Source organism: Mustela lutreola, chromosome 6 (genome assembly GCF_030435805.1).
Source record: "Mustela lutreola isolate mMusLut2 chromosome 6, mMusLut2.pri, whole genome shotgun sequence".
Classification (NCBI taxonomy): domain Eukaryota; kingdom Metazoa; phylum Chordata; class Mammalia; order Carnivora; family Mustelidae; genus Mustela; species Mustela lutreola.
Window position 1 is genome coordinate 25,373,512 of NC_081295.1, and position 17,927 is coordinate 25,391,438.

General features: G+C 36.0%; 1 protein-coding gene across 4 annotated transcripts in view; it reads left to right on the top strand.

Annotated features, from left to right (window-relative positions):
- The window catches only part of ATG5 (autophagy related 5), a 124,535-nt gene that overhangs the window by 25,098 nt on the left and 81,510 nt on the right, over positions 1 to 17,927 (top strand). For all 4 annotated transcript variants that reach the window (XM_059176972.1, XM_059176971.1, XM_059176974.1 and 1 more), the window contains one exon: positions 208 to 286. In XM_059176972.1, the coding sequence (XP_059032955.1) occupies positions 208 to 286 (79 nt within the window). The remainder of the gene's footprint in view (positions 1 to 207; positions 287 to 17,927) is intronic.

Below are 17,927 nucleotides of genomic sequence, written 5' to 3' on the forward strand. Positions count from 1 at the left end.
TTCAGTGAATGAAATGCTTAGAAGAAAACTGATACCTGGAAACTATACCATATTAGCTTGGGCAAGTAACAGTAATATATTATCATTCTATGATTTGTGGTTAAAGCCCCCTGATATTTGATGTTACAGTATATGCTGAAATTTATTTTGGAGTTGTAGTTATAACTTTAAAGTATTCTTTCTTAAAACGTACTCTTTCATTTTTAGGCATTATCCAATTGGTTTGCTGTTTGATCTACTTGCATCAAGTTCAGCTCTTCCTTGGAACATCATAGTGCATTTTAAGGTATAGTTTAAATAGCATTTCCCATTTCTTCCTCTTACAGTATTTCGTAGGTAGGTTTAGAATAGAATTTTTTTTAAGTGAAGTTGTTTATTGCTTCTTCCATGACACTTTAATGGTGAAGCTGCCGCTAGTTTTTACCCATATATCTTTTGATTTATTACTAACTCTTGGCAGAGTCATTTAAACATTAAATGCATGAATGCCTATTTTTGGAGCTGAATATGCTGTTTAAAATTTGTAATATTTTGGAATGTTTATATTCATCAAGAAAAAATCTCCAATAAGAAGAACAAAATCCAGAGTTTAGATGTGGGTTGGAAGTGGGAGTAGGGAAGGGGTACAACTTAATGTGTTGAGTATCTCTGAGGCTGTTTTGATTGAATTGTGAGAAACGTTATGAGACAGAACTCCAAAGACTTGACCTGAGTGTGTTTTGAGAAATTTTAATTCCGGTAGTTTCTATGATCAGTTCATTTATTGTAACTTAATTTTGTCCTAATAGTTTATAAAGTGGTCTGTCTTTCCCCTTAACCATCTTGATTCTTCAGCCCCTGCTCCCCAAGCAATAAACAAATACCACTGAAGGATTGAAATACCTCTTTTAGTTGATAACTAGGCAGTGATACTCAAAGCGCGATGAATTGTGGCAGGGAAGCATGTTAGGAGTTTGAAAAGTCATTTTAGATATCTAATTTGCTTTCCTGTAAGGGGCTCTCATTCAGAGTCACAGCCCAAAGGCTGCTCACCTGTTCTTCCTAAGATGCTTTCCTTCCCACTTTATTTAGTTGAGTGTGTGGGTCTTTGGCATTTATTTCCCTCTCATTTGCACTAATGTGCTTTCCAGAGTACCATGTTACCACAGATTTTGGTTACCACAGAACCAGAGTAGGATATGGTTTTAATATGCATGACTTTCAGTTACCATGGTATCATGCAAAGTGAAGACTTCCTGTATTTATAATAATTTAAGTTTAGAACGGTATAAAGTAAAGCTACTCCAAGCATAATGAGTGTAGAGGTTCTGTATTGCCTAATATGTTAGTCTTTCCCATTATGTTGAAAAACAGTTCCCATAATTATTCATGTGAGAGGGATGCACTCTAGGACTTTGGAATCTAGGTTAAAATATATCATAGCTACCCATTTATTTATTCATTCAACACCTACCAGAAGCCTACTATGTGCCAGCCAGGCACTATTCTAGATGCTTGCGATATATGAGTGAATGACACAAAGACACTCAAACACTGGGACACTTTATGGTGCCCACCTGGCACCACATACCAAGCCTTCTGTAATCACTGATTGAGTGCATCAGTGGACTATAATAATGATAGGAAAGGCTTCGAATTGTTTCGATTGTTCTAGTGTAGTGGTGCAGTGCGGTGCTTCTCAAAGTACTCTGTGGACCCATAGGGGTACCCAAGGCTCTTGGAATGGATTCATGAGGTCCAGTCTGTTTCCATAATAATATTAAGGTTCTATTTGCCCTTGCCTCTGTGTTTACATTTGTACTGATCTGCAAAAGAGATGGTGGGTCAAACTGTGGGCACCACAGCACAGAGCAGGGCAGTGCACCACTCTGTACAAGTGGTTATTGTGTTCTTCACTCCCACACACTTGAAGTAGAAAGAATATCAGCCTCACTTAAGACTATTCTGGATGAAGCAGTACAAATTATCAATTATTCTTCATTTTAACTCTTAAGTACATGTCTTTTTAATCTCCTGTGTGTCAAAATGAGAATGCACATAAAGCACTTCTGCTCTTTGCCAAATACGATGACTGTCTTTTTTTTTTTTTTTTTTTAAAGATTTTATTTATTTATTTGACAGAGAGAGATCACAGGTAGGCAGAGAGGCAGGCAGAGAGTGAGAGGAGGAAGCAGGCTCCCCGCTGAGCAGAGAGCCCGATGCGGGACTCGATCCCAGGACCCTGAGATCATGACCTGAGCCGAAGGCAGCGGCTTAACCCACTGAGCCACCCAGGCGCCCATACGATGACTGTCTTAAGGAAAAGCACTGAAGCCCTTGTTTGAGGGCAAGCTGAACACGCCACTTTTTTCATAAAACACCGTTTTTTATTCAAAAGAGTAACTGATAAAGTGTATTTGGGTATTTGTAAGATAGTTTCTTAAAATAAACGAATTGACTCTCTCAGAGTAAGGACAACAGTATTTATTGACAGTGTTAAAATGTGAACTTCTAAATGAAAATTGGAACTTTGGAAAACATATCTGCTACCATGACCTTAACAGCTTTATTATTCTTAAAACAGTTTTCTGTTGAGATTTTTGGTCATTTTAACAGATCTTATTTTTAAGAAATTTTATGTATTGAAATGTGTCAGTGTTTTGAGATCTACATTAATTCAGCAAACAAGTATTTTCCAAATGGTCAATGCATGATGTTACAAAATAATGTATGTGAAAAAGAACCATTCATAATGCAAGGTCAGAATTAGGAATTTTAATGTAACAGAAATCAAAATGTTTATTGATAAGCTTTCAGATTCCACATTAATGTTCTAATAAACTATACTTATTGAATCTGGTGTAGTATCAAAAAAGAATATCCACAAATCTGAAGTCTATTAAAATGCTACTCCTTTTTCCAGGTACATATTTTTATAAGCCTATATATTTATATAAGTTAGTCAAAACAACATTAAAAGCACCGAACGTAGAAGCAAATAGTTCCTCTGTTTTCTAAAAAGCCAAACATTAAAGATATTTGCAAAACTGTAGAAGAATACCAGTATTCTCCCTCAGTTTTTGTTGTTGTTCTAGAAAATACTTATTTTACACAGAAAATATGATTTTTGTGTTACATGTAATGGGTATGTTCTTGGTGTTTTTAAATGAATCACTCTTTGAGGTCTTTGGTAGGTCACCATTTTCTTACCAGATGGGAAGTTTATTAGAGAAATTAAATAGAAAGCAGAATTGTAGAGCTAATAAGGATATTATAGAGGGTGCTATAAATTTGCTCAAGCTACCAGTGTATTTCTGTTAGCTCTTCTTACACTTTCTGCACCTGGCCCGTATTGGTGGAGAATTTCTTTCTGTATACTAAGTTCCCTTTTTTTTAGGGTTATAAGACTTAGCTTTCTTCAAAAGTTGGCCCTAAGTGTTTAATTTATGGTTATACTGATTAATGTAGGCCCATTTCTGTTATATTGCTTTATGGCTTTTGATTCATTATAATGAAATCAAGTAAGACTTTTGTAGGTAGAAAAGCAGATGCTTTTAGTATGAGGAAGCAGTGTTTCGTTTTGTCCTTAGTTTCTGGTTAATAGCTTATCAGTTGATTGAATTTATCGAGTAACAACTTTATGTCAGTTGATGTGTCAATGTGTATTTTATCTTTTTGATATTGAGTATGTTAAATGATATCTGTATTTTAACCAGACAGCTTGGAATTTATTTGTTTTACAGTTGCTTTCAAAGATATAAATTGATTTTGATTAGGTTTTATGCAATGATAAACTCTCCCAAGAGACCCCCCACCCCCACCCCCGGCTGCCTCTACCTCACACATTTGATCATTTTGTGGTTCAGACTGAATTCTTGGGGGAGAATACCTGTTAAATAGCTTTCAGATATTTTCTCTAATTTTTAATGGACTTTGCTGCTTGTCATTTGAATAGGTATATAATGTATATAGTAAATGAATTTTAATGTCTAGAGTAGTGTTCTTCAAACTTTAATGTGCATACAGATTACCTTTGTGTCTTGTTAAGGTACTGATTTTGATTCTGATTCTGTAGGTTTGGGCTGAGGGCAAAGGTTCTGTGTTTTTATTTTTTTAATTAATTTTTTTTTTTTTTCCATTGGATTTTTAGACTTCATTGCACAAGTTCATCGTATATTCACCTTTGGCATAGATGTTGACACATGAGTGTGTTTTATATCAGCTACCATAAGGATTGCCATTCCTATGAGAGGAAAAGTATTTAATTGAGAAACAACTCTCCTTGGAGGAAATATTAAATGATCGCCAGCCATACTCTGAGCCTCATGTTTTATTTTCTTATTTATAGTAGGAGGCCTGGAAGGACTTAACTTCTAGCTACTTGATCCATGGGCTTTGTTCTCCATGATGCGTGTTACGTGCTAGCATAATTTCATTATATCTTATCAATAGAAGCATTATTTACCATTATAGGGGGATTTGTTCACTGGCTCCCATTATTTTCAGGCTATACATTTAGCTCAGCCTGAGCAAAAATTCATTTCACAAACACAAATAAATGTGTTAACATAACTTTCTTACCATCACACTTTCTTGACTTTTCAAGAATGCCACCAGCTCACTCTGATTATCCACATGTGTATACAGCATGAAATACCATCTCATCTACTGTAGGTTTATTCATTTATTTCATTAATAGCAATAATGTTAATTATTTTCATAATTTGAGAGGAATTTGCATCTAAGCCAAAATTGCAGTAGTGGAATTAACAACTGCTTGTCTCAAATGACTGCATGGATGCCTCCCCATATCATACCTTTGAAGAATCTTCTTACATAAATGTAAAATAGGAAGGAAAGGAATCAAACCTCCTCCAGCTGGTAACAAGCCAGTATCATAACTTCTGTTTCTTTCTCAATGAGTGAGGTATTAGTAAAAATCATATAACTTTGTCTAAGTGAAATTAGAAGTCCAAACACTTTATATCTTGGTGACATATCCATTCCAGCTACCTTTCCAAGATGCAGCATCACCTATTGTAGAAGAACTTTTACACTTCATGATCATACATTAATGATTGTTGTCCTGATTAGCTCCTTAGTGATTTAAATTATTTCATTGATGTTAACAGCTAATGTAACACACAAGTACAATAGATATACAAGTAGAAACAGCTTAAACTGTTCTATTAGTCACTATCCTAATCTTGTCTTACCACCACTACAATTTCATTATATAATAGATGAAATTAATAATCCTTCCCTCACTGTAAAGACTGTGGGTCGTCGGTGATCCTGAAGCTATGATTACCTCCACTCTGGTGACCATCTGTTCTCTGTAACTAACAGTCTGTTTCTTGGTTTGTCTCTTTTTTCCCCTTTGTTTGGTTTCTTAAATTCCGCGTATCTGTGAAATCATACGGTATTTGTCTTTCTCTGACTTATTTTCCATAGCATTATATTCTCTAGCTCTATCCATGTTGTTGCCAATGGCAAGATTTCATTCTTTTCTATGGCTGAATAATATTCATGTGTATATATATATATACACACACACACACACACACACATATATATACACACATATATATATAAACATACATATTTGTATATATATAAAATTTGTGTGTGTATATGTATATACATACGTCTATATAGATACATGTAAAATTTCTTTATCCATTCATCTATAGATGGACACATGGGCTGCATTCATAGTTTGGCTGTTGAGGTTCTATATTTTTAACAAGTTCACAGGTAATTCAGTGTTACTGATTCAGCAGACCACTTTTTGAATAACAAGTATTTGGAGAACAGTGCAGATTTAGAAGTTAATATTGTGTAAAGAACCAAAAATTTGTAAGGATGATTCAGAAAATTAATGTTTTTAGAAATTTTTATATTATCTTTGGAATTCTGAGAGAGAAACATTACATAATTGTAATGTGTTTACTGCTTTAAAACGTAGATTTAGATATTTATTTTGCTTTCTTCCTCCATTTATCAAAACGAGTGAAAATAGTAACTTCTTCAGACTTTTCTAATTAGCTTCAAGAATATTTATGATCCCTAAACTTCATTAGCTTACTGAGAAAATTATCTTATTTCTCGTTCTTCACTTTTTTATTTTAAAAATTTTAAATCTGTATTTGAAAAGTTGAGAGTTGTCTAGTGAACATCCACATACTTCTTACCTTGATTTGCCAGTTACCAATATTTTGCTACTTTGGCTTTCTCCTTCTCTATTTTTTTCCTCTAATATTTATATTATTCCTATGGGTATGCTGCTTGCAAAGCTGAATTAAAATTAAAAAGTTGCTGTGGAATTTTTAAAAAGAGAGATTCGTTATATGATTCAGCATCAGGTGAACATAGTGGGTTCTTTAAAATTCCAGATTCTGTTGCATATCCTAAATAAAGTTTAATGAGTAAACAAAATCAGCAATACCTTGGTGGTTTTTTTCTTTCTTTCTGGTAACGTGCTAAATTGGTGTATTTTGGTTTTGGTAAGAGCATAGATTTTAATTTTAAATTTTGGATAGTGATTATTATTGGTAAGAGCTCGCATTTGCTAGGTAAAAGAGGGTCAGCATTAAGGTAAGTGCTTCTGTGTAAAATGCTGCTGAATGATTGTGACTAGACAAAATTAGGTTTTTGGACCAAGATATTCTCTGTCTTTCCTACAGTGGTTGGAAGGCACTACCACTGGTTTTGACTGTTCTTTAAATATATTTGTGTGACTGCCCACAGCCCTTTTCTGATGGTTTCGTTCTTTCTTGCTAGGCCAAGAGCCACTGTGTCTCCCTGAGGTAATTTACTGTATTTCTGCTTTTCCACTGCGTGTTGATGACATAGGTCTGAGGTAGCTTTCCTTGTTCTTGAGTGTACTTCATGGTCATTCCCATGCTTCTGCTTCATGTACTTGCCAGCTCTGAATATTAGTAGTTGTTTTGTAGTATCTATCAGTAGTGTAGTACATTAGTTATCTGTTTCTGTGTAACAGATCACCACAAATGTAGCAGCTTAAAATAACACAAATTTATTACTTCACCATTTCTGTGGAACTTCTGCTTAGGGCCCCACTGTAATCATGGTGTTGGCTCAGCTACATTCTTGCCTGGAAACTGAGAATCTTCTTCTAAGCTCACTCATGTTGCTGGCAGAATTCATTGCCATGTGATTATAGGACTGAGGGCCCTTTCTTTTGACTGTCAGCTGGAGGCTGCACTCAGCACCTAAAGGCTGCTTAAAGTTCCTTGCCATGTGGACTTTCCCAGTAAGGCAGCTTACTTCTTTCAGCCAACAAAAGGTCTCTAGAGCTAGTCTTTTAGCAAGATTGGAGTTTTATGTAAGTGTCACTTAAAATCACAGGAGTTAGATCCAGTAACCTTCACTATATTCTTTTGGTTAAGTGCAAATTAAGGCCCTGCCTATAGCCCGTGGGAAGGGATTACAGAAAGGTGTGAAGGAGGTAGAGAGGATGTAGGATCAGGTATACTTAAAATTTTATGAAATATGGTTTGTTTAGTCACTATTTTATTCATCAAATATTTATTGAGGTTAACATCTACTTTTCAGCCATGACAGAGTAATTGGATTGGATTTTTCCTCCAGCCATAAACAGCTATAAAACTGGACAAAATAAATGAAGTAGAGCTCTTTTCAGGCACTGGACATTAGAGAGAAAGAGAACAAACAAGGTGAGCACCACATTTAGCCCATCTCTGTTTCAGGGCAGTTTCCTGACTGTGTCGTGGGGAGTGGAACTCAAGCAGAGCAGGGAAGTCCTGCTGAGTTAAGGATGCAAAGATTGGAGTTCTGGGCTACTGAAGCAGCTGGAATTTGCTGAGCAGGGTTTCAGAAAAGTATAAGTGTGAGTTTCCCAAAAGTCCTTTTCTGACAGTTGTGGTGCATACTCATAGGCAATACTCCTCAAGGTCAGATAAGAGAATGCATGTTAGAGTGGGACAAGCCCCATTACACCTGGAGATGTTGGATTCTAGTCCACCCAGGGTGGAGAGAGACCTAGTTAACGTACTAAACATTTATCTGAGACCAGAAAGACCTGCTGTAGGAGTAACTATTATATCTCAGAGCAGGATTAACAAATTATGGTCTGTGTTATATCTGGCCTACTGATTGTTTTTGTTTGGCTTATGATCTAAGGATGGTTTTTTTATATTTTAGTGGCAGAAAAAATTTTATTTCACTTTTTTTTTTAAGATTTTGCTTATTTATTAGAGAGAGAGAGAGAGAGAGAATGTGAGAGAGAGAGAGTGAGCAGCAGTAGGGGGTGGGGAGGGCAGAGGCAGAGGGAGAAACTGGCTCCCTGCTTAGCAAGGAGCCCAATGTGGGGCTTGATCCCAGGACCCTGGGAACATGACCTGGGCTGAAGGCAGATGCTTAACTGACTGAGCCACCCAGGTGTCCCTAGAAAAGAGTTTTAAAAACGAATAGTATTTTGTGAAACTTGAAAATTATGTGGAATATAAATTCTAGTGACTATAAATAAATTTGTTTAAAAATGCAGCCATCCAGAGGCACCTGGATGGCTCAGTCAGTTAAACGTTTGCCTTTAGCTCAGGTCATAATCCTGAGGTCCTGGGTTTGAGACCTGTATCAGGCTCCCTGCTCAGCAGGGTGTTTGCTTCTCCCACTCCCTCTGCAGCTCCACCTCTGCTTATGCTCTCTCTCACTCTTGCTCACTCTCTCTCCAATAAATAAATAAAATCTTTAAAAAATATATAAAATGAAACCACCCATGCTAATTCATTTACCTACTACTTTGGGGCCACAAGGACAAAGTCACATTTGCTATAGACACTACGTGGCCCACGAATCTATTGCATTTACTCTCTAGCCTTTTACAGAAAAAGTTGGCCAACTCCTATTTAAGAGTAAGGATTGCTCTGGATCTTCTCTAATAAAGCCTAAAATTAGCTCTTTTGGGGATCAGGGAGAGGCACTAGGCAGAACAAAACTCATCAAGAAAGACAGTATAATCAAGAATCCTCACACTGTACTTACAATGTCCAGCATGCAACCAGTATTTACTGTACATGCAAATAATCAATAAAACTTGAAACATATCAAAAGGAGGAAAATGCTGTTAATAGAAACTGACCCTGAGAAAACTCACATTTGGAATTAGGAAGAATGAATTAAACCAACTATTAAGTCAGTTACTTAAAATAATATTACGATATTGTAGAACTAAGAAGAAAAATATATGAAATGAAAAATTCTCTGGATAGGCTTAATGTGAATTAGAGATGGCACAAGAAAGATTCTGTGAACTTGAAGTCAGATCCATAGAAATTATGCAGTATTAAGAATTGAGAGAAGAAAACTGGTGCTGGTGGGGGAGGGAGACAATCCTGATGGCCTCTAGGATAATGTCAAGCAGTCTTACATACATGTACGTAAAGGCCTAGAAGGAGAGGAAAGAGGGAGTGATTCAGGAAAATGTTTTTGTGATTCAGGAAAATGTTTTTAAGAAATAATGATTAGACTCCCATTTTTTGGTTTCAAAGCTATAGTAACCCAAACTCCATGATATTGGCATAAGGACAAACATAAATCAATGGAGTTGAAGTGAAAGTCAAAATAAAAACACATACATATGTGGACAGTTAATTTTTTTGTATGGGTGCCGAGACAGTGCAGTGAAGGAAAGAGTGGTTTTTTGACAGATTGTGCTATGACAACTGGATACCCACATGTAAGAGAATGAAACTGACTGCTATTAAAAAATAAGTAGAAGTGGATCAGATATCTAAATGTAAGAACTAAAATGATAAAACTCTTAGAAAAAATAAATTTTGATTAGGCAGTAATTTCTTAGGTATAACACTTAAAGCACAAACAACCAAAGGAAAAGAAAAACAGGTAAATTGGACTTGATCAAAATGAAATACTTTCGTGCTTCAAAGGAAGTGAAAAGACAACCCATAAGAGAAAATATTTGCAAAGTCATATGTCTAAGAAGGGTCCAGTGTCCAGAGTATATAAAGAACTCCTAGAATTCAATAAGGAAAAGGTAAATAACCCAATTAAAAATGGGCAAAGTATTTGAGTAGACATTTCTCCAAAGTAGATAAAAAATGGCCAGAAGCATATGCAGTGATGCTTAGAATACTTGTTAAAAAAAAGGCAAAGAAAGATACCATTGAGTTACCTCTTCAACTTGCTAAGATAGCTATAATCAAAAAGTTGGATGATAACAGGTGTTAAAGTGTGGATTAATTGGTACTCTCCTGTGTTACATAGTAATGTAAAATGATACGCTGCTTTGGAGAGTAGTCTGGCATTTCCTCAAATCATTAAGCATAGACTTGCCATATGAGCCACCAATTCCAGTCATAGTTACATACCCCAGAGGACTGAAAATACATGTCCCCCTAAAAACTTGTACTGGTATGTTCATAGCAACATTAGTCATAATAGCCAAAAAGTGGAAGCAACCCCAGGGTTCATCAGCAGATGAGTGGGTAAACAAAATGTATATCCATATAATAGAATATAGTTGGCCCTTGAACAGCATGATTTGAATTGTGTGGGTCCACTCATGTCCAAATTTTTTTTGATAAATATAGTACTGTAATATTTTCTTTTCCTTAACATTTTCTATTTTGTAGCTTACTCTCTTATAAAATACAGTGTATAAGACATACACCATACAAAACATTTGATTGATTGTTTATGTTACTGGTAAGGCATCCAGTCAACAGATTATTAGTTAAATTTGGGGAGAGTCAAAAGTTATATGCAGATTTTCAAGTGCATGGGGAGAGTTGTGGGTTGGTAGGAAAAAACAGCTTATTGATACCAGGAACAAAAAATGGGACATTACTACTGATCCTACAGCCATTAAAAGGATAGTAGGAAATATAATGAACAACTTTATGCCAGTGAATTTGATAAATGGACATACTCAACAAAAATATAATTTACTGAAATTGACACAATAAATAGAAATGAGTAGCCTCTAAATATATGAAGAAGTTGGATTTGTAATTAAAAATTACAAAGTGAAATTCACAAAGTTTCATTGATGAGTTCTGTCAAATATTTAAGGAACAAATAGTACTAATCTTCACAGACTTTTTTCAGAAAACAGAAGAGGAGGGACTATTTCCCAGTTTGTTTAACAGGCCAGAGTAACTGATACAAGAATGTGTAATGGATATTAAAGGGGAAAAAAATACAGCCCAATATCCCTCATGAGCATAAATACAAACACTCTTAAGAAAACACTAACAAACTGAATCTTCAATAAAGGATAGTACACCACAACCTGGTTGAGATTGTCCCAGGAATGTAAGGGCGATTCAAATATCAATGAATCAGTGAAGTTCAGCACATTTATAGAAAAATAGAAAAAAATCATGCAATCACATAGATCCTTACCAAAAAAGCTTTTGACAAAATTCAGTACCCATTTATCTTCAAAACTCTTAGCAAACTTAGGAATAATAGGGAATCCCCTTGATTTGGCAAAGAGTAAATATGAAAACTCTAGAACTAAAATCATGCTAAACGGTGGCTTACTGAATGTTTCACCGTAAGATCAGGAAAAAGGGAAAGGATGTCTGTTCCTACCACTTCTATGGGTAGCTTTGCTTTACTGCAAAACAAGCATTCCTAAAAAACAAGGTGCTGTTAAAAATCACAGGACTTATGGGGAAAATGCATTAAGGGCACAAAACCAAAAACTATTAGTGACAAAAAAGACAGGAACCTAATAAAAGCTAATAAAAATAAAATAAAAAATAAAACCTAAAAACATGTAAAAGTTTTACATGAGTTAAATGGTTAAATACATAAATACTACCACAAGTTTGGCACTTTATATAGAAAAAGACTAAGTTTGTAGAGATGAGGATCAGAAGGGATGACAGCTTGCCAGTGAAGTGGCGGAAGAAAAGTTATCAAATCAGACAAAATTGTAGCTTTGAATGTGGATGAGTATAGTTTGTAACATAAATTGAGGTAACGGGTCTATTGCTGAGGTTACGTTTTGTATATTTTGTGGCTCAGGTTAGCTGGGTGCAATTTTTGCGTTCATTTAGTATTGTTTATGGACAGTATTTACAGAAGTAAATACAAAATTTGCTGAAATTGTTCCCTAATAGATGATTTGCTTTGGAACAAATCCAAAAAACTTGAATAGTTTAAATATATACATAAATGTGTGTGTGTGTGTATATATATACACACACACTATTTATAAATATACATGCATATAATATGTATATCTTTATATAGGAACAATTAGCATGTGAAAAGATGTTCAGTACCTTTATTCATCAGGGAGGTGTATGTTTAAATCACAGTGAGTGCTCAGGGCACCTGGTGGCTCAGCTGGTTAAGCTTCCGACTTGGTTTTGGCTCTGTTCATGATCTCAGGGCCATAAGACTGAGCCCCATGTCAAGCTCTCTGCTCAGCAGGGAATGTGCTTCTCTGTCTCCCTCTACCTGCCGTGTCTCCTGCTCATGCGTACTCTTTCTCGGTGTCAAATAAATAAATAAAATCTTTAAAAAAAACAACAAAGAAAAATGATAACATGTTCACAAAAGACTTGTGTACTTGGATACAATCTTTTTTTTTTTTTTTTAAGCATTTTATATATTTGTTAGCACAAGCCGGGGGAGCAACAGGCAGAGGGGGAAGCAAGCTCCCCATTGAGTAAGGAGCCCAGTGTGGGACTTGATCCTAGTACCTTGGGATCAGGACCTGAGCTGAAGGCAGACACCTGACTGACTGAGCCACCCATGCATCCTTCTGGATACAATTGTAATGTGTATTAACAGGTTTTTGGGTGAACAGAGTGGTTTATCAATCCAATGATGTAGTACTTAGCAGCAGAAGGCAACTATTTATACATAGAGTAACATAGATGAATTTCAAAAACATTATGCTAATAAGTAAAAAAATGCTATTAATCTTTTGCTGCAAATCAGATCAGCTAGTTGGGTCATAATGAGGGAACTGATTGCAAAGGGCACCAAAGAACATCTTGGGTGTGATAGTAATATTTTATATCTTGTTTGGGCTGACACTTAGGTAGTATTAGTTTATTTAACTGTACATTTAAAATTTCTACATTTCACTCTGAATTGTATCTCAATGAAGTTCACTTAATTTACAAAGTTTATTGAGAAAGCACAAGTGAGAAAAGTCCTGGTCTCTACCTTCTGGAGCTTAAGAGTAGTATGACCTAAGAACATAAATATTATAGAATCAACTATATGAACTTTGTAAACTTAACCTACACTTGGGAAGTAAGAAATTTCTTGGAAGAAGTAATGTTGAAACTGAACCTGAAGATTGAGGAGGATATTTTTGGATAGTTGTATAAGTGGTCAAGTGATAGGCAAGGAGTAAGTGTTGTAGGCAAAGGAGATACTTTGTGCAGAGGCACAGAAATGAGAGAGTATGGCTAAAAGAATGTTTGAGCAGATGACAGATAATCAAGATCATTGGGGCCGAGAATGTGTGTGTGAGAGAAAGGAAAGAAAATGGAGCAGGAGATTATGATGAAGAGGTTAGCAGAAGATCTAAGTCATTTAGACCTTGAAGGCTTTGGACGAAGTTTGATTTTATCATGAAAGAGCAGAGCAGCTGAGTGAGAAGATCTGATTTGCATTTTAGGAAGATCCCTGTGACTCCAAATGTGAAAGTGGAATTAAAGGGGTTAAGATTTGGGACCTGGACCCAGTTGTGAAGTTTTTCAGAAATGTCAGATAGTTGTTAGTTTATACTAGGAAAGCAGCTCTGGGAATGCTGAAAGTGAATGGGTTCAGATCTGTTTAAGATATGGATTCAATAGAACTTGCTTGAATATGGGAAATGAGGGAGGAGGAGTCGGGGGAACTTATTTCTTTACTTTGGAATTTGTTGAAGTCTCCTATGCCTTACGCCATGTCTCATAGATAAATGAGTGTATGGGTCCTAGTCATGGGAAGGATCTTGGCTGGAGACAAGATATTGAGATGTACTAGTCTATAAATGATGAGGAAGTAGGTAAGTTTATGAAGGGGAGTATGTGGAATGAAAAAAAAGCAACGAGGTGCTAGACTAGAAACTTAAAAATTACCAACATTTGGGGCACCTGGGTGACTCAGTCATTTAAGGATCCAACTCTTGGTTTTGGCTTAGATTGTGATCTCAGGGTTGTGAGATGGAGCCTGAAACAGGAGATTTTCTATTGGAGATTTTCTCCCTCTCTCTCTGCTCCTCCTCCCATCAAATAAAATGAATAAGTAAAATCTTAAAAAAAGAAAGAAAGAAAGAAGGAATGGTGCCAGAATAGGCTTTTGGAAATGAGAATGAGAAACTAAGAAAAATAAGTGTGGTGCCACAGACTTTTGGATGACTGCTTCAAGGAGTATATTCAGAGGTGTTAGATGTCTGATGAGGACTTAAAAGAAGGCCTGGGAGGTATCATTGTTGATCATTAGGACAACAGTTGGCAAGAGTGGTGAGGATAGTGAACAGATTGGATGGGTAAGAACTGACTCCCAGCTTGGTTACCTTAAAGGTTGGCTCTGAAGGGGAGAAGAGAGAGGACTATAGCCAGAAGGAAGCTGAGGTTGAAGGACGTTTTTTTTGTTTTTCTTTGGGTGCTTGTTTTATTTTGGAAACAACTAATAAGAATCAGTGATTAGAAAGAAAATGGTTACAGATAATTATGGAAGAAAATGGGAATAATTAACTGAACTGGATTTCAAAGATTCGCAGAATGGGATCTAGCAAACAGGTTGGGAAATAGTACTTAGATTGTACCAGGAGGGAAGCAAATGATTGGCTGAAGGTAAGTTTGTAGATTGGCTCTTGGTAAAATTAGAAGATTTAAGAAAATTGGGGCACCTGGCTAATGTTGGAGTTGTGAGTTTGAGACCCATTTTGAGTGTGGAGATTACTTAAAAATAAAATCTCCAAAAAAAAAAAAAAAGATTTTAGAGAATCAAGAAAATTTAACAAATTTTAGTGTTGATTTTAGCATTAATTCCCATTAACTTTTATAGCATATTCTTCTCTCAACATGAAAATTATATCTTAGAAAATTATTCGAAAAATCTCCCTTCCTATCCCCGCATGCACACACACCAAAGTGATCTTGGAAAGAAATCTTAAGATTTTAATAAAAGTAAGCCTGTAAACTATGCCTTTGTACTTTCCCTGTAGAATGCTGAGTCTAGTGTTAGAGGTGACTCAGCAATGAAAATAACGTTGCTGTGTATGTTAATTTGCTTACTTTGCCGTAATGAAATGCCACAGACTAGATGGCTTAAAAACAAGAGAAACTTATCTTCTCACAGTTCACGAGGCTGGAAAATCGATCAAGGTCCAGCAGGGTTCAGTTTTCGGTGAGGATTGTCTTCCTGGTGTGCAGATATTTGCCTTCTCTCTCTGTCCTTGTATGTCCTTTCCTCCTTGTGTGTGGAGAGCAAGAGTGAGACCGAGGAGGGAGAGAGAGAGAGGGAGAGTGCGCATGAGAGAGAGAGAGAGAGAGAGATAGAAGGACACTAATCTTGTTAGATCAGGGCCCCACCCATATGAACTCATTTAACCTTAATTGATTCCTTAGAGTTCCATCTCCAGATACAGCCACACTGAGGATTAGGGCTTTTCAACATGAGAATATTAGAGGGACACAAACATTGAGTCCATAACACTATATTAGCAACTCTTGCATTTTTAATGGAGTATTAGATTCTTTATGGATCATATGGAAACTTTTTGTTTTGCTCTCTTGTCTTGAGGTATAGTTGACATACAGCATTATATTTTAAGTTTGTAACACAATTTGATATTTGTATATATTGCAAAAAGATCGCTAGTTAACATCCATCATCATATATAGTTACATTTTTTTGTCATAAGAATTAAGATTTACTCTTTAGCAACTTTCAAATATGCAATATTACTACATTAACTGTAGTCCTCAAGCTATACGTTACATCCCCATGACTTATTTATTTCATAACTAGAAGTTTGTACCTTTTAATACCCTTCATCCTTTTTGCCTAACCCACCACCCCCTACCTCTGGCCAACTATCAGTTTATTCTCTATATCTATGAGCTTTATTTTTTCCCCGTTTAGATTCCACATATAAGTGAGGTCATTATGGCATGCATCTTTCTGTTTCCTGCTTCAATCAGATAATGCCTCAGAGTCCATCCATGTTGTCACAAATGTTGAGATCTTGTTCTTTCTAATGGTTGGATAGTATTCCATTCTGTACATACACTACATCTTCTTTATCCATTCATCCATCAGTAGACAGTTAGATTGTCTCCATGTCCTGGCTGTTGTAAATAATGCTGCAGTGAATATGGGAGTGCATGTATCTTTCTGAGATAGCAGTTTCATTTTCTTTGGATAAATACTTAGAAGTGGAATTGCTGGATTATATGTATTTTATTTTTAAGTGTTTGAGAAGCCTCCATTCTGTTTTCTGTAGTGGCTGCACCAGTTTATATTCCATCAGTACAAACGGTTCCTTTTTCTCTACATCCTCAACGTTTGTTATTTATCTTTTTGGTAATAGCCATTCTGATAGGTGTGAAGTGATATCTCATTGTGGTTTTGATTTGTGTTTCTCTGAGAATCAATGATGTTTAGCATCATGTGCCTATTTGCTGTATGTATGTCTTTGGAAAAAAAGTCTCTGTTCAGATCTTCTACCTGTTTTGTTTTGTTTTTTTTAATATTTTATTTGGAAAACAGAGATCATAAGTAGGCAGAGAGGCAGGCAGGGGGTGGGGGAAGCAGGCTCCCTGCTGAGCAGAGAGCCCAATACGGGGCTTGATCCCAGGACCCTGAAACCATGACCTGAGTCAAAGGCAGAGGCTTAACCCACTGAGCCACCCAGGGGCCCCTCTTCTACCTATTTTTTAATTGGAGGTTTGGTTTTTCTTGATGACTTGTATTATGTATTTTGGATATTACCCCTTTACTAGATATATGATTCACAAGAATTTTCTCCTCTATGCTAGGTTGCCTTTTCATTTTGTTGATGGTTTTCTTTGCTGTATACAAACCTTTTAGTTTGTTCTTGTCCTACTTGGTTTGTTTTTGTTTGTTTGTTTGTTTGTTTGTTTTTTGCTTTTGTTTCCCTTGCTTTTGGTGCTGAGCTTGCAATATTATCAATAAACTGAAAGTTTTTTTTTCCCCACTTTTAAGTAGTTCCAGCTTCATTTATCTATAATCAGACTCTCTGGATTAATATTTTAATTGAAGGACACTGGCAATAATATCTAAGTAAATGATACTTTCCAGATTACTTCTGTAAGAGTGAAATTAGATTAGTTTATTAGGCATTCTGACTTGGGAGATTCATGAAGTAAATAAATGTGGGTCAGACTTACACCTTTATTTGCAAGAATTTGTTTGGGCTGAAAAGATACGCACCTAAACACAACTGCTGATGTGTGTAAGAAGATATTAAGAATGTAATGAATCAAGAGTCTGTCTGGAATCTTACTGTGAAGCTTTTAAAAAAGGATTTCCTACTCCCACCCCAACCTAATCATGGAAGGAGGAACATCTCTTAAGTAGGAGCTGAGGGGGCTTTGAGACATCTGTCACTTTATTCATTGCCACAATTAATTCAGTTGCGGTGACTGACTACATAGATGTTTCCTCTTTCAGTTATTGATCTCGTATTTCCTTTGAGTTAATTTCATTAAGTAGTTCACTTTTCTCCTAGATAGAGATGTAGAATGTTCTGTTGAAGCATACATATACAAATACATGCACTCTCTTGAGAGACCCCTCATTTGCAGTTGAGACTAATTGTTTGGAATTGTCAGCTATCAATTATGGGTGTCCCCACTGGTTAAGTTTAGAAACCTGCAAAACAGTGGAAATCGGGGAAAGGGGAAACTTCAGTACCTTCTCTGATTGAGAAGGAGTAGCAGCCTGTACTGAAGCAACAC